The sequence below is a fragment of the Pinus tabuliformis genome, chromosome 1_1 (genome assembly GCF_031772625.1).
Source record: "Pinus tabuliformis cultivar Carrire ecotype Pingquan chromosome 1_1, CPIR1, whole genome shotgun sequence".
Classification (NCBI taxonomy): Eukaryota; Viridiplantae; Streptophyta; class Pinopsida; order Pinales; family Pinaceae; genus Pinus; species Pinus tabuliformis.
In genome coordinates, this window is record NC_142297.1 from 158595240 (window position 1) to 158620380 (window position 25141).

Consider the following 25141-nt stretch of genomic DNA (forward strand, 5'->3'; position numbering starts at 1 on the left):
GAAGGTCATTGATGAGCGATGGAACAACACACTCCATCGTCCCATTCATGCTGCTGGGCTTTTCCTGAACCCTGCATTTTCTTATGCATGTGGGTTTAATTTTGATGTTGAGGTCGTGGAAGGATTATTAACCTGTGTCCAGAAGATGGTGAGATCTTCAGAAGAACGTATGGAGATCTCTAGACAAATTGAGCAATATAAGTTGTCAGGTGGCTTATTTGGCTTTGATATGGCTGTCATTGATAGGACGGTTAAAATGCCAGGTATTTTTTAGTTTGTAGTATGTACTTTGTAACTTTGTTTCAAATTTCATTGTTTCTTCAAATTCCATTTTTTTCTTATGCTTATTTAAAATTTTATTTGTAATTTTGTTGTAGACGCATGGTGGAAGATGTATGGTGGCAGAGTACCCCTTTTGCAAAATCTTGCCATACGCATCCTCAGCCAAACATGCAGCTCCTCGGGATGTGAGCGCAATTGGAGTGTATTTGAAAAAATACACAACAAGAAGCGCAATAGGTTAACACTTAAACATTTAAAATATTGCAAATTTCCAAATAAATTTTTGAATTCATTAAAGTTTTAAACAATATTTTTTTTATAATATTAATTATTAATTATTAATTTATTATTTCATGAACTTTGTACAGGTTGGAGTCCCATAGACTTAATGACATGGTCTATGTCTACTACAATCTTCGATTGTGGGTGAAACAACTAGAGAAGACACCTGATACGGAAGCCATCTCATTGGATGGGATTGACACCACTGTTGAATGGAGGGTTGAGACCGAGAGGCCTCTCATGGATCCCACTGAGGATTGGTTAGTGCAGGATGAGGGGGAGGAGGAGGGGGAGGAGGAGGAGGAGGAGGAGCAGGAGCAGGAGCAGGAGGAGGAGGAGTTGGAGGAGCAGGAGGAGGAGGTGACACCGCCTACCCGGGCTACCACTACCACCAGTAGAGGACGTGGTCTCCGTCCACCTCAGCCTCCTATAGCTGCTACTACTAGTTCTTCAGCTTCTAGAGCACGTCAGACTCCACTGCCATTTCCACCACCACAGGCACCAGCTTCTACATCTAGAGGGAAAGAGAAAGTTGTGCCATTTTCTCGCAAGAGGGGCAGAGGAAATCAATAGGATTAGACTTTCATTTTATTGTATATGACATTATGACATGATGAGATACATTATCATATTTTTTGTTGATATTTTGAGGCTGAGTTGGACTTGGGACTCAGGACTTACTATTCAGGACATGATTCAATGTTATGTGTGATTTTAGCGCTAGAAATGATATTAAACATCTTATATATTAGTTTTTTTATCATATTTATGTGTCAATGTATTTATTTTATGTTGTAGATGGTTTAGATATTAAAAAAATTGAAAAAATTTGAAAAAAAATGAATATTTTTGTGCCAAACGATTTTTTCCCTCTTTTTTCCGATTTTTTCCCGATTTTAACGATTTTTTCCGCTTTTTTCCCGGCGCCGATTAAATCCCGATCGCGATGTGTGCAACACTGGTTTGGTAGACTACTCAGTTCCTTTGCTTGGTAAAAAATCATTCAAAGTCTGCATCCTCCTTGGATAGTGGGGCATTGAGCAACATATTAAGTTTTATAAAGAACATTATGCTATTTTAATGAATTTTTCTCTTCCCTATTGGAATTTGAGAGGGAAGACAACCTAAGATACTAGTAGGTTATTCTAGGAGTTTTGTAGAAATATAAGCCAAATTTATTTAAGAGGTGAAATCTATTGGTTTTGAGCTTCAACCACATTATCTATGTGTGGAATGGTCCCTTTTATACCACATATGACATTTAAGTGAGGTTGAGGTGGTGCATGCTATAATTCTTTACCTTCAAAATTTTATTGGATGTATGTTACTCTTCTCATATAGGATAGATTGCTTTAATTTAGTTTTCTTTATGGACCAAACATTAGTTCAACTTAAACCTACCATGGATGCAAGTCTCATGGCTTATCATGCCAAGAAGCAAGCATAGTAAAGCTACCCTTTAGCTATTTGATCCTAAAGTTGTGAAAAAGGAGTTGAATTATGGATGTGGGTTCACTTGATCTAATTTTAACTAAGGGAGAAAGAGGGCGTAGGAAATTACTTATATTATGTATGGAACCCAACTTGGTATTTCCTTTTCTAAAAGGCTTTGGTGAAATCATTTATTGACTTGAAGCATTGGATCAAACCATTTGCTCATTTATACTACCATTTTGGCAGGAAATTACATGGACACAAAAACAATTTCCCTTGTTCAAGTTAATTGCTTCTCATTTGGATTAAACTGATTTTAGTGCTCTCATTCATCATTTTTTCAACCTTGTTCCACATCCTTTTATAGATATGATTTGGGTTTTGATGCTAGGAAGATGCTATCGACATGACTCTCAAATTCATGCATGGTTAGGGGCATATGGCTATTCATAATTTTAGATGGGAGATTTGCGAGGCTAAGTGCAAGTTGGAGAAGGCTCATCTCTTACATGAGGAAGACTTATATATCAATTTCCTTCGAGAGGATCCTGTCCACTTTGAGTTAATGATGCATACAAAGGAGCATATCGCTAAAGAAGCTAGGACTTGTGCCTAATTAAAATACATTGAAGAGGATAACAAGGGCTACAAGTTATTCTTTACTTGTTAAAGAAGAAAATCAATTGAAATGTGGTTGGTCTTTGTAGAGATGATGGTTCATTTGAGAAAGAACCCTTTTCAATTGTAGGTATGTTTGACCATTTTTAGAATATTTTTTTCTCCTTACCTATTTACAGAGGTGGTTTTTTTTGCTAGAAATTTTTGTTACAAGATGGTTCCACACAATATCTTCGTTGTAGCCATGATAACTTGCATACGAGGTTCAAAAAGTAAACTTTTGGAAGTCTTAGCTATATGTAAAATGGTAAATATCTAGTGATTGATCAGATTCTTTATAACTTTTAGTAAATGAATATGTGGGATTGTTAATTTTAGGTATGTTCTATGCTAGAGCAATTTATTTCAATTTCCTTTCCACATTAGTAATCACATCAGCATAAAGTAAATTGTAGATAGAACATAAATATAAATGGCAGAAGACAAGGCAAGGCAAGAGGACACAAGATGTGGTGCTAGCCAGGGACAAACCCCAATGTGGGAAAACCCTTTGATCAATTCTTCTTTTATGTTCTTCAAAGTTCAGTAGACAAAGTGAGAGAGATAATACATTTACAATAGAAGTCAATCACTTTGACTTTTGATATCGGCATGAGATCATTTGAATACATATTGCTTCAACTGATTCTCTAAGGTGACTCGTTCACCTATCATAGTGCTGCATCTCATCTATTTGTTGCACATTACCATGTGACACCTTGTTGTACTGTCACATGTGTTGAACCTTGATGACTAAGCTGCTCTCATCTTCATGTTGCTCATCATGCTGCATCTTCCATGGTCTTATTCATCATCAAGCTGCCCATGCTCATGATCTCATTCATCACTGTGCTACCCATGCTCATATCATCATGCATCATTATGCTACCCATGCTCATATCATCATGCTGCTTATTATGCTGCCCCTAATCTCATACATCATGTTGCCTTCCTTCGTAGACAGATGCTCCTGCTGTTTCGACAGTTCCTGGTAGTTCCGGCTTTTCCGACAGTTCCAGCTTTTCCAGAAATTCCGACAGTTCCGGCATTTCCATCTTTTCTGGCTTTTCCGGCTCTTCTGGTATTTCTGGATTTTTCTGCGTTTCTGGCTTTTCTGGAAGTTCTGATTTTTCCAGTGGTTCGAGATTTTCCGGCTTTTCTAGCTTTTCCAATATTTTTGGCTTCTCCAGCGTTTCCGGATTTTCCGGCAGTTCCGAATTTTCCGGCTTTTCCGGTATTTCCGGCTTTTCCGGCAGTTCCGGATTTTCTGGCTTTTCCAGCTTTTCCAGCAGTTTCGAATTTTCCGACTTTTCTAGTAGTTCTGGATTTTCCTTAAGATCTCTCCTCTTACTAAAACGCAAAGATAAGTAGAGAGAGGAAGAGATCCAAGTGTGTCCAAATGAGGAAAAGGCTTCCTGTATTTATATACAAATGTTGATGATGAATAGATGCATTTGTTGGGCTTCTAAGCCTACATGAGTTGCTGGTTGACTTAACAATTTGTCCATAACATAAATAAATTCATAACTTCATAAATACTTATCGGAATCGGATGATCTTTAGATCAATCCTACACCTCTCAATGAGAGAGATCCAATAAAACTATTAGCTGCCATAAATAATATGACCCACATGGAGTTTGGCCCTAGTTGCCAATTTTAACACTCCTTCTAAACTAGGTAGAACTCCATCCGCTGATCCATATGTCCAACTGTACTATCTCTGCCATCAGTGCCCTACACTTCTCTGCTCAGCTCTACTTCTATGCTCAACTCTGCTGGCTATGCTCTGCTCAGCTCAGCTTTGTTGGCTCTACTCTGCTCTGCTGGCTCTGCTATGCTCTGCTGGCCCTACTAACTCTGCTCTGCGCTACTCAGCTGTGCTGGCTCTGCTGGCTCTGCTCTGCTCTGCTCAACTTTGTTGGCTCTGCTTTGCTCTGCTCAACTTAGCTCTGCTGAACCATGAAGAAGAAGAATTGATCGAGAATGTGTCATACCATTCTCCACTGACCCGAAGTCAGTCTCAGAGTGTGTACCACTAGTTCCAGACCAGTCCTCAACCGACTTGAAGTCAATGTCATAGTAGGTACAACTCCTACCACTGGTCCCAAACCAGTCCGCCACTGACCCAAAGTCAGTCTTAGAGTATGTACCACTGGTCCCAGACCAGTGTCAACCAACCCGAAGTCAGTGTCATAGTAGGTACAAATCCTACCACTGATCCCAGACTAGTCCTCCACTAACCCGAAATTAGTCTCAAGGTATGTACCACTGGTCCTAGACCAGTCTCAACCAACCCAAAGTCAACATCATAGTAGGTACAACCCCTACCACTGGTCCAAGACCAGTCCTCCACTGACCCGAAGTCAATCTCAAAGTATGTAGCACTGGTCTCAGACCAGTCTCAACCAACCCGAAGTCAGCGTCATAGTAGGTACAACTCCTACCACTGGTCCCAAACCAGTACAATTGATCCTAGATCAATGAAAGTCATCCTAGCATAGGGAGTACAGTAGATACAGCGATGCGTCCATCGGTACTACTATGGTCCTTATCGTCATTTCCCTGCTCATTGATCAAATTAGAGGTACTTCCCATGAGTCCCAGACTGCATGGGTAGGATGCCTTGACAGGAGAACTTAATCAATCCTGTCCTCGCAGGAGAACTAATCATCCTGCTACACAATCGCCATGGAGAACACATCATCTAAGCCTCACAAGAGAACTAATCATCTTGTTACATAATCGTCATGGAGAACACATAATCCATACCTCACGAGAACTAATCATCCTGCTACATAGTCGTCATGGAGAATAAATCATCCAAATCTCACAGGAGAACTAATCATCCTGCTACATAGTTGTCATGGAGAATACATCATCCAAACTTCACATGAGAACTAATCATCCTGCTACACAAGAGAGCGAATCATCTTGTCCCACAAGAGAGGGAATCATCTTGTTCATAGGAGAGCGAATCATCTTGTCCACAGGAGAGTGAATCATCCTGTCCCACAAGAGAGCGAATCATCTTGTCCCAGTGTGCACCGCCAGGGGAGGGTGAGTCACCCTGTGGTTGTATGTTGCTCCTATAAGAATCACAAGCCCCTAGAGCTCCTAGAGCTCAATTTATGCAACATGTAGGACCCTTTTACAAGGGTTTCTTGACAACTACAGGTCGTTCAGGAAAATAAAAAAATTGATATTTTCTCGAGGCTCTGACAAAGTGTAGCGACCTGTACATCATCTCAGTGCGATGGAGCCTCCTTGCTCATCGCTTTATCATATCCTAGATAAGGTAGTATATGATGTCTATCTGCTGGAGCAATCGTCGAATACGATATTCCGCAATAATCGAATCCCACCTCTGTTTGTCACAGAGAATCACAGTGGTACAAACAATGCACTTGAAGAGCTTCCCCAACTAGGTAGGTTCATACCAGATCATACTCGTAGAGATGTATCCGGTCTCAGCGGTGCTTATAACAACTGACTTCTGCTTCCTGCTCATCCATGATATCGAAGTAGAATCCAAAGAGAAACAACACTAAGAAGTGCTCTAGTGATCCTCCACACTACCTACCCAATCAACATTCGAATAATCATGCAGTCTCATATTTTCGGTAGTGTGTCTCAATCCATGAGAGATTGTGCCCCGAAGACATCTTAGAAGATTCATGGCACCAATCCAGTGAGGTTCAACCAAATATGAGCTCACCATGCTAACTGCAAAACACATGTCTAGACGGAAGTTCACCAAGAACATCAACGCGAATGAGTTTATGAGATTCAGAGGCATTTCCCAAATCTGGTCTGACATCACTACCATATAATTACTGAAAGTTAAAATCCTCGAGGTAGTCACAGGCTTGCAGTTCACCATTCCACATCTAGAATCCAACTCCCTCTTACTTCTGCAAATGAGAGGGTCTGCACCTATTAGAAGTAGGTTTTCCTCATAAGGTGCTGGCATGAGAGGTCTATCATCCACAACCTTCGGTTGGTTTGGATTCGTTTCACTCCTAGTGAATCTCAGCTTTATCAAATAGCTATCAATCCTCTCATACTATGCCTGGGGTGTTTTTCTTCAAGCCATAGAGGGCTTTCTTCCACCTACATATGCGAGATTCCTGATTATAAATCTCAGACCCCTTGGGTTGTTCCAAACTTGTGGACCTGCTACATGAGGGGAATGGTCCCCTTGTAATATTTTCCTTCGGTACATCTCAGACATGTACTTTCATGCTCTTTTTGAATTTAGGCATCCCTGTCACCATCTAACTCACAGACCTTCAGTGCTACGTGACAATGGACATGGTCCCTAGTGGACTTCCTGCAATTTGATACAACCCTGAACTCAAAAACATCTTTGAAAATTCTATTTCCAAACACGTACTTTTCCATCAATGAGTGCCACCCTGAAACCTTTGGCTTCCATTTCCGAGATGGACACCAGGTTCTTCTTGCGATCAGGCACATAAAAGTGATTCGGGGTTCCTTGCTTTCTTTGAAGAGTCGACCATTTCCTTGATGACCTGCATTACCTTTGGACGCTCCTTCGCATAATGGCCGAACTTATTGCAACCAAGGCATCTGCCTTTCGTTCCATCCTTAGATCCGAACTTCCCAATGAAGTGATCTTTAGATGGGCCATCAGAAACTTCTGCTATGCCATTCTGACAATATGTTCTGCTTTGACTTCACCCTTTGTGAACTTAGAAGAGAGATGCGGAACCCATTGATCCTTTTGTCTTGTCCCTATTGTCTTTGGTGATTGTTCTTTCACTCTTGCTTGGGCATTGTCTTCACCTCAGCTTTGATACCATGTTAATTTTAGGTATGTTCTATGCTAGAGCAATTTATTTCAATTTCTTTCCACATTAGCAATCACATCAACATAAAGTAAATTGTAGATAGAACATAAATATAAATCACAGAAGACAAGCCAAGAGAAGAGGACACAAGATGTGGTTATAGCCAGGGACAAACCCCAATGTGGGGAAACCCTTGATTAATTCTTCTTTTATGTTCTTCAAAGTTCAGCAGAGAAAGTGAGAGAGATAGTGCATTTACAATAGAAGTCAATCATTTTGACTTTTGATATCGGCATGAGATCAGTTGAAGACATATTGCTTCAACTGATTGTCTAAGGTGACTCGTTCACCTATCATAGTGCCGCATCTCGTCTATTTGCTGCACATTATCATGTGACACCTTGTTGTACTGTCACATGTGTTGAACCTTGATGACTGAGCTGCTCTCATCTTCATGTTGCTAATCATGCTGCATCTTCCATGGTCTTATTCATCATCAAGCTGCCCATGCTCATGATCTCATTCATCATTGTGTTGTCCATGCTCATATCATCATGCATCATTATGATGCCCATGCTCATATCATCATACTTCTTATTATGCTACCCACGATCTCATACATCATGTTGCCTTCCTTCGTAGACAGATGCTCTGGTTGTTTCGGCAGTTCTCAGTAGTTCCGAATTTTCTGATAGTTCCAACAGCTCCGACATTTCCGGGTTTTCTGGCTTTCCCGGCTCTTCCTGTATTTTGGCGTTTTCAGCGTTTCCGGCAGTTCTAGCTTTTCCAGCAGTTTTGGCTTTTCCGACTTTTTTGGATTTTCCTGCTTTTCTGGCTTTTCTAGTATTTCTGGCCTTTCCAATGTTTCCAGCTTTTCCGGCAGTTCCGACATTTCTGGGAATTCTGGCTTTTCCAGCAGTTTCGACTTTTCTAACAGTTCCGGCTTTTCTGGTATTTCCGGCTTTTCTAGAAGTTCCGACCTTTTCAGCTTTTCTAGTAGTTCTGACCTTTCCAACTTTTCTGACAGTCCTGGCTTTTCCGACTTTTCCAGTAGTTCCGGCTTTTTCGGCTTTTCCTTACGATTTGTCCTCTTACTAAAACCCAAAGACAAGTAAAGAGAGGAAGAGATCCAAGCGTGTCCAAATGAGGAAAAGACCTCTTGTATTTATATACAAATGTTGATGATGAATAAATGCATCTGTTGGGCATCTGAGCCTACATGAGTTGCTGGTTGACTTAACAATTTGTCCATAACATAAATAAATTCATAACTTCATAAATACTTTCGGAATCGGATGATCTTTAGATCAATCTTACACCTCTCAATGAGAGGGATCCAATAAAAATATCAGCTGCCATAAATAATATGACCCACATGGAGTTTGGCCCAAGTTGCCAATTTTAACAAGGATACTCTTGGAAATAACTTCAGTGACTTGGATTTAAATGTCTTTTCCTCATAATTTTTGGCATAATATATGTATTACAACTTCATCAAGCTCATTCCAAAGAATATTGCTAGGCACTCCATTATAGGGTGGTGATTACTAATTTTACTAAGCGTTGATTACAAAAACATTGATAAGGTGGTGGCACTACAAGTGACGCATGGTAGCAAAAAAACTATGAATAAGGAGTAAATTGGTTTTTTTAGGGGAAATTTATTTTGGACAATGATATTTTTTTGTGAGCACACATAGTAGGTAAGGGAGTCTCGCAAAAAAATATTTTCCTAAAAATTGATTTTGATAAAGTCTATGATTGGATTTGTTAGGAATTCATTACCAACATGTTGTATTTCTTAGGTTTTTCTCCAAATTGTGTAGATATGGTCAATATTTCTTATGCCTTAGCTTTCTAATATAGTAAAAAAATACACTCTTTTCACATATTCTCCTTCTATCCATTAAGCATAGATACCTCATGGAACCTTGTCTATATCTTTTGATTGTTAATTCCTTCGATTATTTATTGGATGACACTTGCTTGTAGAGAAATATTTAAGGTATTACACACGTAGATGCCTATTATATGGTGGGTGACCACATTTTATATGTCTTTGTTGTCAATATGAGCTCACCAAGAGATAGTGGCTAGTGCTAGAGTTTGTTTTAGGTATTTTTGTTAGCCTCTAAGGCTATGGTTAGTGATCATGACTAATTATTTTATGGATGATATAGATGAACCACCTGATTGGATTTCTTCCACCCCAAACCTTCATCATTAAAGTGTCATAGTAATATGTCTTGGCATGTCCTTTTGTGTGGGGAATTGTCCATTAGCTATGCTTAAATGGTGTTTAAGACATTTAAAACATAGACTCCACTTTTTGAACTATAATTACCTTCAACTTTCTGCAAAATTAATTGCAGTGAGAAGTATTCTTCAAACCTCATATCATTTTCTATCATGTTGGCTTCCTAGTAGGGATCACTATCATAAATTAGACAAAATCCTTAAATTGTACTCCTCATCCAACTATGGCAAAGCTTGGGGCCTCCCTATAGTACCTTGGGGCATCTACATTATGCCCAAGGGATGTCTACATTTGATTTATATTATGACTTGGGCTATCACCTTGGATTTCTAAATGTGTGGTCCAATCTCCGGAAAGATGCACCCATTGACAAATATAATTGAGGGATCATCTTCTCATGAGACAAAATACTTGTAGGATCTAGGGATATTTCAAATTATGTGACACAATTTTCATTCCTTATCTCTTTGAGGTCTCAAGATCCTTTATTATCAAATGTATTTGAGGAACATGAAGGAGGTCACTACCTTTATTCAATTGTACATGTCAAATAGTCCATCAATATCACATTTAGCTAGAAGGTTCATTGTGAATTGGAACGTGCATGGTACATGTGTTGCAAAAATCTCCTATTTATAGGGTTAATAATGAAGTAAGAAGAATATTCTGTATTAGAGGGAATTGAGAAATGTGAGCCTTCACACCTAGAAGTATTAGTGATCCTTTATGCATAATTTTTCCTTGTCATTTATGGATTGGCATAATATTATCGAGATTGAAAATATTATTTTGGAAGGGGACCTATTCAAAAGGAATGTAAATGTTCTTGGCAATTTTTGGTATTATATGAAGTGGACTTTTTGGCACCTCTTTGTCTATTATAATTATTTGAGGTTGTACACTCTTCTTCATCGATGAGAAGACCTCAAGCCTATTTTTAATACATGGTGGATGTGTAATAACATAGAGTAATGGTGAATCATCATATTGCAAAATGTGTGGACAATTTAGCTCACCCATAAACTTTGAGTGTTTTCATGTCTAGTTATTTACTAGGTCTTTCCTAACAATGGAAAATTACTCAAAGGAAATCTCTCAAATAAGATCTAGCATTCATACATTATGTTGGAAACAACAAAGTACCACCTTTCAGATTGTTAAATTCTTATATCATGTAGGGATTTGGTTCGGTTTGCGAATGTAGCCATTTTTCAAGTGATATTGCATTGGTTAACATTGCTATTCGGTGATTCCAAATCATTGTTCTCATTCTCTTCCAGTTGAGTTTGGAACTATTTAAGGATTTAACCTTGTTTATTCTTTGGACACTTTGGTGCAAACATGTATTTTGCAAAGAGGTTAGCTATTTATTTGTATTTTGTCAATTATGGAAAGAAGACGTACTATTATAAGTTTTCATTGATGATTTATGTCAATCAAAGATGGAAACTAGTTCAAAATATTTACTTTAGAGAAATTTTGAGGTCTAAATGAGCCTCCTAAGGAATATCATAAAATAATAGTGGAAATAATAGAATAATATTAGATTAACTCATCACATTTTGCAGGGAAAAAAAGAAAAAACTAATTTTTCAACCTGTATTTTTAACTTGTCTCCCTATGATTTTACTCAAATTTGAGCAGGAGCACTCATGGGATGCATAATTTATTTTTTCATCCAATGAATACCCATGCTGCATACTTTCAATGAGCCCCACTACATGAAAAATATGAAATACAAGTAAAAATGGGATTGCAATCATGTTTTTTCATGTATTTCATATTTCTCGTGTAGTAGGATCCATCGAAAGTATACAACATGGGTACTCATATATGTAATTAAATTCCACATCCAACTAGTGCTCCAATTCAAAATTTGAAAAATATTGTAGGGAGATAAGTTGAAAATACGAGTTGAAAAGAAGTTTTTTTATCTTTTTACTCCAAAAATGGTGAATCATCACTCATATTTGACATCGTCATATTGAATCCTATTGGTTCTTATTAAGGTTATCTTTGTTGTACAGTTTTGTTTTGAGGCCCATTTTTCACCTCAAAATTTCTCTCTGTCTACTCAATGTGTCTTGTTTTTTCTATTTCATTCTTAAAGAGAATGTGAATCGTATTTTACTTACCCTAGTAATTTGTGAATAGTATTGTACTTTCCCTCCTCATTTATTATTTTGTCTCTGATGTAACTATTTTTCTCTAAATATAGGAAGTATTTTAATAAAAAAAACTATTACTAATACTTTTCTGTCATTGGACATGACTTCTTCCACATGTTCATAAAATTGTGAAAATTGATGAAATATTTAAGCTTAATTACTAAGAGACGTAAAACAGAATGTATCTTCTTATTGACTAATTGATCTTGGAATTAGGGATAAATTTATCATTTTGTAAACTAATATCGAAAATAATTATTTAATGAAATTGTTGTTTAAAAGTTTACACATAGATCTAAAGATGAAGTGTCACCTGAACATCTGGTCTTTTGGTTGTATTACTTGTGTTACATTCATTTGAACACTTTTCGTATCTTTCCAACAATGTTTGCATGCTTCACAATACATAAATACATAAAATATCAATAGGCTATTCTAAAATCAACTCAATCGATTTATATAAAGAATCATCAATTTTCCAACATTATAAATAAAATAACATGCACCTGAAAATCAAATTCATTTAATTTCTAGCTGACTCTTAAGATCAATCGCAGTGTTATCTCAATATTAACTTCAGAAAAATAAAAAAAATAAAAAAAAATTCTTGTCTATATGAAATTAGCAAAAAAAATATTAAAAGTGGAAAGCATGATAGATGATGAGTTATAAAATCACTAGGGAAAATTTGTTAATTATCAAAATTAGACGACTACCTTAGACCATCTACAAACATAGACTTCCATTTAAGTGGGTGATTTGATTGACTAAAAGCAATTTTTCTTGTATGACCTCAATCATTTTCATTTAGATTTCCTTGATTTACATGTTTTGGTTCATCATGTCTGGAGAATTATTCCATGTATAGTTAGGGACGAGTGTTGTTGTTATGATAGAAAGCAAACATTTGAAGGACTATCGAAATCATGTAGGTTAGGTCGACATGATTGGTTGCAAGTGTACATGAGAACATCAAAAGTCTGGGAAAAAGTTGGAAGAGGTCCATATATTCCTTGAGGAAGACCTATATAACATGTCCTTCAAGAGGATGTAGCACACTTGGAGTTGGTAGTGCATACATATGAGGAGAATAATTCTATATGAACCATGGCCTACACAAGTTTTGGATGATTCAAGAGGCAGGTGATGACCCTAAATTATTCTTTGACTTATTTAAAAAGAAAGTGGTAGCTGACACAATTCTTGGTATTCAAATATAAAGTGGTTCCCTTAAGAAATATCCCTCTAATGCTTGATGCAGTATGTTTACTAATCATTTCTAGAATTCCTTTTTTACTTATCCCTTCACAAAAGAAATCATTTCTCCTAATATGCTTGTTACATGGTGGATCCACACGTGGTATTTGTTGTAGAAGATGACAATTTGGATATGGATTTCATGAAGGTTCATTTTTTTGAAACCCTTACCTATATGAAAAATGGTAAATCTCAAGGGATTAATGGAATTCCTTGTTAGTTCTACAAGAAAACATGAGATACTATTGGAGATGACTTTAATCACCTATATTCAAACACATTTTACTTCATATTTTTTAATAAAGTATTAGTCAAGGGTTCATCAAGATCATTACAAAGAGTTCTATGAGGGACACGATTATGAGAACATCGCCAATAATTTTCTCAAGTTTTTCTTAAAAAATCATGGCTAAGGAAGTGACACTATGGGTGGCATATGTCATTGAGAAGTTTATGCATAAGGAATAAATAGGTTTTGTTAAGCAGTCACTTTATTCTGTAGAAAATGATATATATTTGGGAGGCTACAGAGTTGGTAAAGGAATTTAGAAAGAAAGCTCTTTCCTCATAATTAATGTTGACAAAACATATGATCATGTTGAATAGATTCTCATTATCCACATATTTTCTCGCTTTGGTTTTGGTTCAAGTGTGAGGATTATAAAAACTATGGTTTCTTATTCATTGACCTTTGTTATGATTAACAATACCCTCTTTGTGCATATTTTTCTCCACTAGTCAATTTGGAGAGGTTACCCCCTAGGACCAAATATCTCTTGATAATTGATTCCCTTAGTTATTTATTTGAGGCTAGTCATCTTCAAGGAGAGATTTGAACTATTGAGCTTCAAGTTTCTTCTAGGATTGTGAAATATGACATTGCATATTATTATTCTCTCTCTCTCTCTCTCTCTCTCTCTCTCTCTCTATATATATATATATATATATATGAGCTAACTAGGAGTAAGTGGTGGGTATTAGTGATTTCATGTTTGTATTTTTCTAGGCCTTTTGAAATATGATTAGTGACCAAAAGGGTAATTATTGTTTGGTTATTCTAAATCAGCCTCATGATTAGCTACTTCCCACTTGGACCTTTGTTTATCTAGGTGTCATAGTGAATGCAAGAAATAACAAAAAACACTGATAATATAAGTTCAATAGTAAATAAGTAAACACATCCTAAATGAAAAGCACAACCCATCAGTTGGTATACATAGCATCATATAAGTAATTTTAGTTAGACATATCATTCATTCATCCACTATTAATTTACTTACTTATATTATCCTTCTTATGTATTTTTCTAAATGGTAATTGAATTTGTCCATTTCCTTGCTACTAGAGCCACGCTTAATCTTAGCTTTTGGAAACGCATTCTACAATACCCTTTGTTAACGATTCATTTCCCTTAGCAATGTAATTACCAACGCCTAACCACACCCAAACTCTGATAGGTTCTTTGATCTAAAACATTTGACTAAAATGCCATTTTCACCATCTAAAACTCAAAATATCTAGTCAAAAGTATCTCTGCACTACTAACAAGATAGGGAAAGAAGAAATACTTGTGAAAGAAAAATTCACTTTCAACAAGGAAAAATACTACTTATTATTTAATCTAAATAAATGCCAATTCAAGCATATTTGAGGTAGGAGATGAATAAATATTCAATGTATGAATCTCTAATCCAATTTAGAATAACAAATCAAAGTATAAATTGTGTTGGAAACATATTAATCCACATTTTTTCTTCCCCAAAAAAAATTGGTTCTATTATTAAAGGCATGATTGCTTCCATTTGTTACAAAGCAAATGAAAGTTATACAAGAGAAATTGTAACAATAATCAAAGGAAAATGTGGAGTGAAATAATGAAGCTAAAATGAGATATTCAATAAAGACACCATAAATTCCAAGTTGTAGCACCACATTCAAGTCGGGAATTAATAAACCAAACTAGATATGTCAAAGCATTGAATACTAATTGAGCAATTGAGATACTTTTGGAATTAGATTGGTTAATTTGTGAATATAAACCTCCATCAATCATGATGGCTAGATAAAACAATATTGTAATGGTCAGATTGCACATATTCACATTCATCAGTTACGATAATCAAGAAAAAGTGTTACCATGCATGTTTTGTATATGGGGCACTCAAATTGTCCATTTTTGCAAGGGTGGTTCCTCTAGCAAATCATAATTCATAATTTTCATTTTCTTCTAAAAATTATGATTATCTAGGATATCATAAAACTAAATATTCCCTTAGGGAAAATATCCATGAGAAAAATTCCCAAGACTTGGGTGGAACATTAATTATTGGCATAATTCCTACGAAATTGGGGGGGGGGGGGGGGGGGGGGGGGGGGAATTTTTCCAAATAAGGAAGGTGATATCATGAGCACTTGTCCCACTCCAAAAAAAAATATAGCCACACCCCATGCCCCCCACCTATAACAACTCCCACCCCCCCCCCCCCCCCCCCAAAAAAAAAAAAAAAAAAAAAACTAAAAAATGATGAAATAAAACCTATCATTCCTCAAAATAACAAGAGTCATGTCAAAAATGAAGTCACTATTAATAAAGCATTAGAGATCATTATATATTGTGATGTTAATCAATAATACTATCCAAGACCTTGGTGACAACATATGGCATGAAAAGTTTGGACTGCCAAAGTCTTTTGTGTAAGAATAACAGGGAAACCTTACCCTCTTCATTTTAAGAGAGGAGGTACTCCCTTTTTATTGGAGGAATAAAAATATATACATACACATAAAACACCACATAATATAGACAAATGCTTCAAAATAGAGATAATATAAGCAATGGTATTCACAGCATATGGTTCTCCAATGAAATAAATAAAATAGAAAGAATAATTGTTTTAAAATAATAGTAAGAAAAAAACACCTTATCTTTGAATTAGATGAAACGAAAAATGGATTGCATTGGTAGAGAAATTAAAATGATCATTCATTTAGATTTGTTGCAATTAGAAGGAAACACACATTTGAAATCCTAGCTTTAAACTCAAAATAGGAAATTTCAATAGCTACATCCTATTGCATTTGCTTCCATATACATATTTATGTGGTTCGAAGGAGCCCAATCCTAGTGTTTATATAAGTTAAAAAAATAAAATTCATTTTTCATAAATGCACTAGGACTGGGCTCCTTCGAACCAAATAAATGTAAAACACCTGGAAGTGAAAAGAAGAAATAGTTAGAAATAGGCTCTAGCATTGAAAGTCTTTGATATGAAAGGATAGGTGGCAACTTACCAAGAATAATATAAGGAACACTCAACACCAAGGAATACTTTACTTAATATGTTGTAAAAGGTTTATCTCCCTCTAAATGTCTTATCCCATACCTTTAAATATCTATCTCTCTAGGAATCACCAATTTCCATAAATCATCTCTCATTTTGTAGACTATTATTTATCAACTATAATTTTTATTGTGTTCTTTACCCATTGTTTAATGACTCCCATAGTGATCCTACAATTATCTCACATTTCACTAAGATGATAAAAAACTTGTCACCAACCTCATTTACTTCAAACCCAACGTGATGTTTCATAATTGTTGGATAGATAACCATTCAAGATTATGTGTAAATATTCTAATTAATATAAAATGAATATTCATAGGTGGATAGGAAGAGTCACTTGACTTTAGAAATGAAACCAAATATTGTATTGATTGTATTATACAATTTGTTTCTCATTAATATGAATCACCAAATTTTGGAGTAATATTTGACAATGATATTAGATCTAGTTGTAACTCTAACATCTGCCATATTCTCCACCAGTTTGACCTATAATATCTTCCATTACTTGATTTAGGTCTCCATTTTATTCCACAATCTTTTCTCTACAGGTGATGGAGAACCCTAAAAAACACTCCCTCTTGTTTTTTTGGGAATTATATTCATCCCTTACCTATTAGTAACCATTCATCTCCAAGTCTATCAATTTCTTGCATTCTTTTCCCTCAAGTGCAATGTAATTTTCCTGACACCCTCCTCATGCCATAGATGCATTCTACTTGTGCATTGGCTATTCCTTAATTTGTTTATTTGAAACTCTCATTTTATTTCATTCCTTTTAGCTTGAATCATGTAGAATAACTATTCAAATGGTAATGCATTCCAATTTGTAAAAAGATTGAGTAAAATAAATAAAGGGATAGTAAGCCTTTCAATTTTACTAGATTGGAATACAGAAATTGTCCAAAGTGTATAGTGAAATTATGATGGTCAATGGATGTGAGTATTTTTTAATGCATCCAGGAGAGATGATAATTTTGGTCAACACATGTCGAATGTTTAAAACAAGAAGTGGAAGGAAACAAATTGTAAATTCACCACATTATCATTGTGCTTTTGGAAATAAAACACAATACCCTAAGTTTCTCATTATGCACTAGATTTATGTTCACTTTAAATACTTGTCATCAACCTAAAACTCATACATCCAAGAAAAGTTTTCAAGCCACATAAGTTCTCAAGCCTAGAAAAATAAAAATCTTTGAGTCAACCACTATAAATGGCTATAGAATCAAGCATTATTGTTTTCATTCTCATCTAATATGAAATGATAGGAAGCCTATGTGCTTTAAGAAAATTTTCCAGAGAGTGTTGTTGTGTTAGGTCCCCATAATACTAGTGTACTGAAGGAAGTGTAACTAGGTTTGATCTTCATAAATGTAAGTTTGACTTTTGTATTTATTCAAGGAAAGAGAAAATATTTTTTATGATACTTGTCAATGAGTTTCTTGCTCATTGCATTAGGTCAAACACATGTTTAAGTGCTTCTAGGAAGTCAAGGTCAATATATTTATAAGACCCTTAGAGGGCATGTTACGCTATGTATAAGTTCAAAGGAACACCTCCAAGACAAGTGCAAGTCCTCTCCATGTAGCAAGGCCATCTAAATGAATAAAATAAAGAAAATAGTGAAGATATGGTGAAGTCAGCTTGAAGACAAAATGTCGGCCTAATGTTAGCTTAGAGGAGGGACAATCCTCTATATATAGTGGTTGTCTACTCCCTCATAAAGCATAAAATGCAAACTTTGAAATCAGTGAAGGTGGAAGTCGAGAAAGTGAAGGGAAAAGACAAGTCTAAGGTCTCCAAGACAAGTGAAGAAAGGAGGAAGAAGATTGAAGTGTAGGGGACTATTTCTAGGGCTAGAAAAAGTCTCACGTGTGAGGAGAAGGAGGAAAGATTGCAAACATAACAACAATAACATTTCAGTGAAAGATTCCTTGGTGTTTGGGCTAGATATTAGGCCTACAAGGCCTTCCAAATCAAGCGAAGAAGTCTCCCTCTCTAGCAAAGGTGAAAGGACCCTAATTCACTAAGGGTACCCTCCACACATGAGAAAACTAGGGCAACAGAACAACAAAATAATCATACACCCATATCTCAAGAAGGATCTCGTTTGGTCAGGAAAAGAAGAAGTCTACTTGAGGAAAGGATATAAGAGGAACCTCTCATCGAGAAGGCTCACTCAAGGAAGGTATATCTCTATACAAGAGACAAAGGAGGAGGACAAAGTGTTGGGGAGCAAAGTGCTGAAAGAAGCAAGTCTATGTGTTGGGGAACAAAGTGTAGAAAGAAGAGAGGAGTTGACTTGTGCTTGGAGGACATCCTAGTCAAGGGTCTAGGGTTTGGTAGTTATCAATAAGAAGTTTCAATGAGAGAAACTTACCAAAGGGTTGTCCTCTCTAAGAGAAATAGGTTTTGGCCTTGGAAGAGAACCAACATTTGTCTTCTTGTCTTTATGTTTTTTGTAGCAGTTTGATGAAACACACACACTAATAATAAGAACAAGACCAATCTAAGATAATTGTAAAAGTGCTTCGCAAATTTTTATCTTGTGATGAAGAGTCACTCTATACCTAATTGCCCTAGATTCTTCAACATGGTTTCAGAGCTAAGGTGACACATCAAGGAAAGGGCAACTCAAGAACATTCATCAAGGAAAGGCATCTACAAGGTTGAAGCATCGAGCCAAATCCACTCAAGGAAAACAAGGCCTACAATCTATCATTCATCAAAAAAGACTACATAGCAAGAAGAAGATCCTTACACAAAGGCACCTACAAAGAAGAGAAGATAAAAAAGGGACCTATATCATCTACAAGTTAGCAAGCAAACCTCTTCATCAAGCAAGTTCACTTGGAGAAGGCAACTTGAAGAACATCAAGATCCTAGGAGGGCAAGCCATCAAGTGTTCAAGAAGGAAGCAAATCCATTACATCTCAAAATCTATCAAATAAGTATATGTCCCCTTATAAATCTACATCAATGTCATTTTGCAAGGAAATCAACAAATTGGTAAGTACCAATAACTTTCTTCCTGTAGGCTTTAACTCTGTATAGAAATTACCTCCATATGAATTCTAAGAACAGAAAATAAACAATGTGAAAGCATAACACATAAAACACATATACACAGAGATTTTCCCCTAGATCCCAAAACCGAGACTACCAACTTGATTTTTCATTATATTCCTTTCAATGTTACAATACATATTTATATATGTCGAAGCATCTAATACCATGGACCGAAAACCATCGCGTCCAAAACCATGGACCGAAAACCATCACATCCAAAACCATGTGCGAAAACCATGCACAAAACCATAGATAGGTCCGCCCAACTTAATATAGGGTCAAAAGAAAAATTAAAATCAATGCACCATCATGCATCCAATTAGATCAAATTAGAAATCAGCATCTACACTGAAATCAATGCATTTAATGCAAGCAATCAAATAATATTAGAAAGCAACATTTACACTCAAATCAATGCAAGAAAGCAAATAGGATTATAAACCAACATCTACACTAAAATCAATGCATCTAGTTAAAGCAATCAAATAGGATTAGAAATCACCATCTAGACTTAATAATGCATTTAGTGCAAGAAATCAAATATGATTAGTAATCATCTACATTGAAATCAATGAATCTAGTGTAAGCAATCAAATATCATTAGAAATCAACATCTACACTAAAATCACTGCATCTAGTGCAAGCAATCAAATATGATTAGAAATCACTATCTACACTGAAATCAATGCATCTAGTGCAAGAAATCTTCTTCCCACTCTCTCCCCTCCATATATATCTATATCTCCCTCCATCTCTCTTTCTTTGTCTCTCTACCTCAACCCCCCAAACACACGCTCTCTCACTCCATATCTGTCAATCTCTTTGTCCCTCTCTCTCTCCATCTCTCTCTTCTTCCCTCTCTTCAATTTCCATCTATATATCTATCTCCCTTTGTCTCCCTATATCACCCCTAAAACATACACTCTCTTTCTCCAATCTCTCTCTCTCTCTCTCTCTCTCTCTCTCTCCCACACTTCTATCTCTCTCCCCTCTTGTTCTCCTATCTCTCCACCTCCCTTTTCATTCCCTCTCTCTCTCCACCTTTCTCTCTTTATTTCTTTCTTCTTACCTAACTCTCTCTTCCCCTCCAACTCCATCTCTCTTTCCCTCCCTGTCTCTGTAGGTTTTAACCCCGTACAAAAATTACCTGCATACGAATTCTAAAACACAGAAAATAAAAAATGTAAGAGCATAACACATAAAACATATATACATAGATATTTCCCCTGGATCCCAAAACCGGGACTACCAGCTTGATTTTTCATTATGTTCCTTTTAATGTTATAATACATATTTATACATGTCGAAGCATCCAATACCATGGACCAAAAAACCATCGCGTCCAAAAACATGTGCAAAAAACATGCACAAAACCATAGGTGGGTCCACCCAACCTAACATAATGTCCAAAACCAAACTTTTATGGGGCGCTACCCTGGACCCCATAAAGTGGGGTTACGGGTACCCCACAAACCCCCTATGACCTCCCCCACTCTAATCCCCAGTTAACTATGTGGGCTAGTCATGGAAAGAATATAACACAACCCAACATTCTCCCACTTATTGTTTTTTTTTCCACAGGGGGCCACAAGAGAGCTTAATCATTTATCCAGCCCTACAACACCCATTGTTTCTCTACACCAAGAGAACTTCTTAGAGCTCACAGATTTTGTCAATGCATCTACAGTATTCTTTGAAGTGTCCACCTTTACCGGCAACACCTTTTTGTCTTCTATCATATCCCTCACAAAGTGATATTGAACATCAATGTGCTTTGTCTTTGAATGATATGCAGGGTTCTTTGCCAAGAAAATTGCACTTTGGCTGTCACAGTTTATCCTTATAGCTTCATGTACTAACCCCATACTTAAACACAATCTCTACAACCAAACTGCTTCCTTGCTTGCATGAGTGGTTTCCATGTATTCTACGTCTGTAGTTGATAGTGCCACTACAGATTGTTTCTTATTCATCTAAATGAATGCACCTCCAAATAGGTTAAACACATACCCACTTGTAGATCTTCTCTGATCCAGAAATCTAGCCCAGTCTGCATCAACAAAGCCACGAATATCCAACACTCTATCGAATCATGGTCTTCCTTGGTAGCACAAACCATAATCATTAGTGCCACACAAATACCTGAAAATCCGCGTCACTAGAATCCAATGCTCCTTCTTTGGTTTTGACATAAACTTGCTCAATACTCCTACTGCATGTGCAATGTCTGGTCTAATACAGACCATTGCATACGTCAGGCTACCGATTGCACTTGCATATGGAACATGAGACATGTTCTCTTCCTCTTCTTATGTCTTGGGACACTGTTGAATAGATAACCTCACACCTATAGGAATAGGAACCTTCACCGGTTTACTATCCTGCATATTAAACCTCTGCAATATTGTCTCGACATACTTCCTCTGGTTTAACCATAGCTTCCTCTTTATCCGATCTCTTTTAATTTCCATTCCCTAAATATAGTTTGTAGCACCAAGATATTTCATGTCAAATTTGGAGGACAAATGGGTCTTCAAATCCTAGATAATTTCTTTGTCATTTCCAACTAGCAAAATATCATCCACATACAAGGCCAGATAAATAACACGACCACCAATTAATTTAAAATACACACAATGATCTGCTTTGCTTCCGGTGAAGCCAAGTCCCTGTATAAATGTATCAAATTTCTGATACCACATCCTTGGTGACTGTTTTAACCCATATAGAGACTTCTTTAACTTGCATACCAGTTCTTTCTTACCCTTCACCACAAAGCCTTCAGATTGCTTCATCTAGATTTCTTCTTCCAGATCCCCGTGAAGAAATTTTGTCTTCACATCCATCTGTTCTACCTCAAAATCAAAAGCAACAACAACAAATAAAAGTAATCTAATAGAAGTTACCTTGGCAATAGGAGAAAAAATATCACCAAAATCAATTCCTGGCACCTGGGAATAACCTTTTGCTACCAACCGAGCTTTGTATTTCTCCACCTTTCCCTTTGCATTTGTCTTCTTCTTGAACACCCATTTGTTGCCAATGGGTTTCCTTCCAGCCGGCAACTACACCAGACCCCAAGCTTCATTTTTGTGCAAAGATGTCATTTCATCAACCATGGCCTCTTTCCAGAGTTTTCCATCCTCTGAATATACTACTTCCTTCACAGTTTTGGGATCATCACCAGTGATAGATAAAGAAAAATTTGAACAGAAAGCAGATGGACTATACCTTTATGGCTACCTTATTTCTAGAACTGATCTTCTCACAACCGAAGTTTGTGGCTCTTCATCTTCTGATTCCTCCTCTGCTGTAGAGTCTGATTCTTCCTCCTTTAGCTCAAACTCTATCTTCTCAGGTTCATTTCATTAGGCTTCATGTTTTATAACATCTTTCACCACTCTGAACACCACATCTTGGTTGTACACAACCTTCCTTGTTACTGGGTTCCAAAGCTTATAACCCTTTAAACCATCCTTATACCCAATAAAGATGCACTTTTTAGATTTACTATCCAACTTGGTTTATTTCTCCTTTGGAACATGTACATATGCATCACATCCAAATACCCTCAGATGTGAAAGAGAGGGTTTCTTACCAGTCCATACCTCTTGTGGAGTCTTATCCTTCAATGCTGATGAAGATGACCCGTTGATCAGGTAACATGCAATATCCACCGCCTCTGCCCAGAATTCTTGTCCTAACCTGACACCATTGAGCATTCTTCTTACCCTTTCCATCAACGTCTTGTTCATTCTTTCTACAACTCCATTTTGCTGAGGTGTATATGGAGTAGTCTTCTACCGTGTTATACCACACTTCTTACAGAATTCTTCAAATTCCTTGCTGCAAAACTCTCCACCATTGTCTATCCTCAACACCTTTATCTTCTTCTCTGTCTGATTTTCCACGAGAGCCTTAAATTCTTTAAACTTGTCAAAGACTTCAGATTTCTTCTTAAGGAAATATATCCATGTATTCCTCGAGAAGTCATCTATAAATGATACATAGTACACAAACTTACCTAGTGATGGAACCTTCACAGGTCCAAACACATCACTGCGCACAAGCTCTAATATATGTTTCGCGTTCTTATCACAAGAGGGGAAACTCACCCGATTCTGCTTCCCATATACACAATTTTCACAGAAATAAAAATCCAGAGAGCTATTACTCATACCTTCTACCATACCTTTATCATGAAGTATTTGAAGGCCATTCTCTCCAATATGTCCAAGCCTTTGATGCCACAACATGGTCTTCTCTCGAGATACCACTAGATTTTCTACTCCACTTCCAAGAACCATAGAATTGTTGCACCCATCAATAACATTGCTATCTTGCAGCCTGTATAGAGTTTGAATATGAACTCCCCACATCAATACCAATGCTCCCTGAACCATTTTGCAAGTATCCTTCTCGAATATGGTTTTTACACCTACATCATCCAACTTGCGTACAAAAATCAGATTTCTGGCTAATGTAGGAATATGCAGAAGACCCGGAAGTGTTCTAACCCTTCCACCTTGCAACTTCAACTTTACTTTTCCACGACCAATAATTATAGCCTTCCTAGAATCCCTAAGAAGACATCACCACCATCGTATTTCTCATACTTTCAGAACCACTCTCTATGGGGAGTGAAGTGAAAGGATGCACCTGAGTCAATCAACCATGCCTCATGATCTACATGTGTTCTTGAAGAAGCTAAGTACACATCCCCACCTTCATCTGAGGTGGTTTTCTCCTCTGCAGAAGGAGCATCATCAGATCCCTTTCATTTATCAAGAGCTTTAGATTTACAATCCCTTTTGTAGTGGCCTTCCTTTCCGCATTTCCAACACACCACCTTTACAGGTTTTCTTGGAGATTTAGATCTCCCTTTAGATTTAGATCTCCCACTCAATGACTTATTTTTGTTTCTGTTCTGGGACCATCCTCGTACAGACAAGGCATCACCATTTTGGCTCATCTCCTCCATCAACAAGGCTGAGACTATTTCATCAAACTGCAAGGCAGTTGCATTGCTACCTATTGCAATAGCCAGACTATCCCATGAATCTGGTAGAGAACACAACAAACTAATGCACTTATCTTCATCTGAAATTCTAATATCAACAGATGCTAACTGACTTACCACAGTATTAAATGCGTTCAAATGGTCTGTCACCGAGTCTCCATCTTTCATCCTCAGTTCATACAACGTTTTCCGCAAGAATAGTTTATTCACCAGAGACTTAGATTGGTACAAAGTCCCTAACTTGTCCCACAAATCCTTCGTCGTAGCTTCCCTTGATATATTCAGCAATATTAAATCTGAGACACACAATCATATTGTGCTCTTTGCCTTCCGATCCAACTTCTTCCATTCTTCATTGGACACCCCCGTTGGTTTAATACTCGGATCTACCGCGATCCATTGATCTTTATCCACCAACATATCCTCCATCATGAGTTTCCACAACTCAAAACTTTGACCATTAAATTTCTCAATCTCTATCTTTCCACTGCTCGCCATCTTCTTTCACCACCAAAATCGATCTCGTAGATCTCCCACTGAACAGGGTCTACT

The 25141-nt window shown here is 36.8% G+C and overlaps 1 protein-coding gene across 2 annotated transcripts in view; it reads right to left on the reverse strand.

The window, feature by feature from the left end:
* LOC149212078 (MADS-box protein SOC1-like) overlaps positions 1-25141 on the reverse strand; it is a 428798-nt gene that overhangs the window by 257361 nt on the left and 146296 nt on the right. For both annotated transcript variants that reach the window (XM_089390542.1, XM_089390541.1), the window contains exon 3: positions 12207-12288. In XM_089390542.1, the coding sequence (XP_089246668.1) occupies positions 12207-12288 (82 nt within the window). The remainder of the gene's footprint in view (positions 1-12206; positions 12289-25141) is intronic.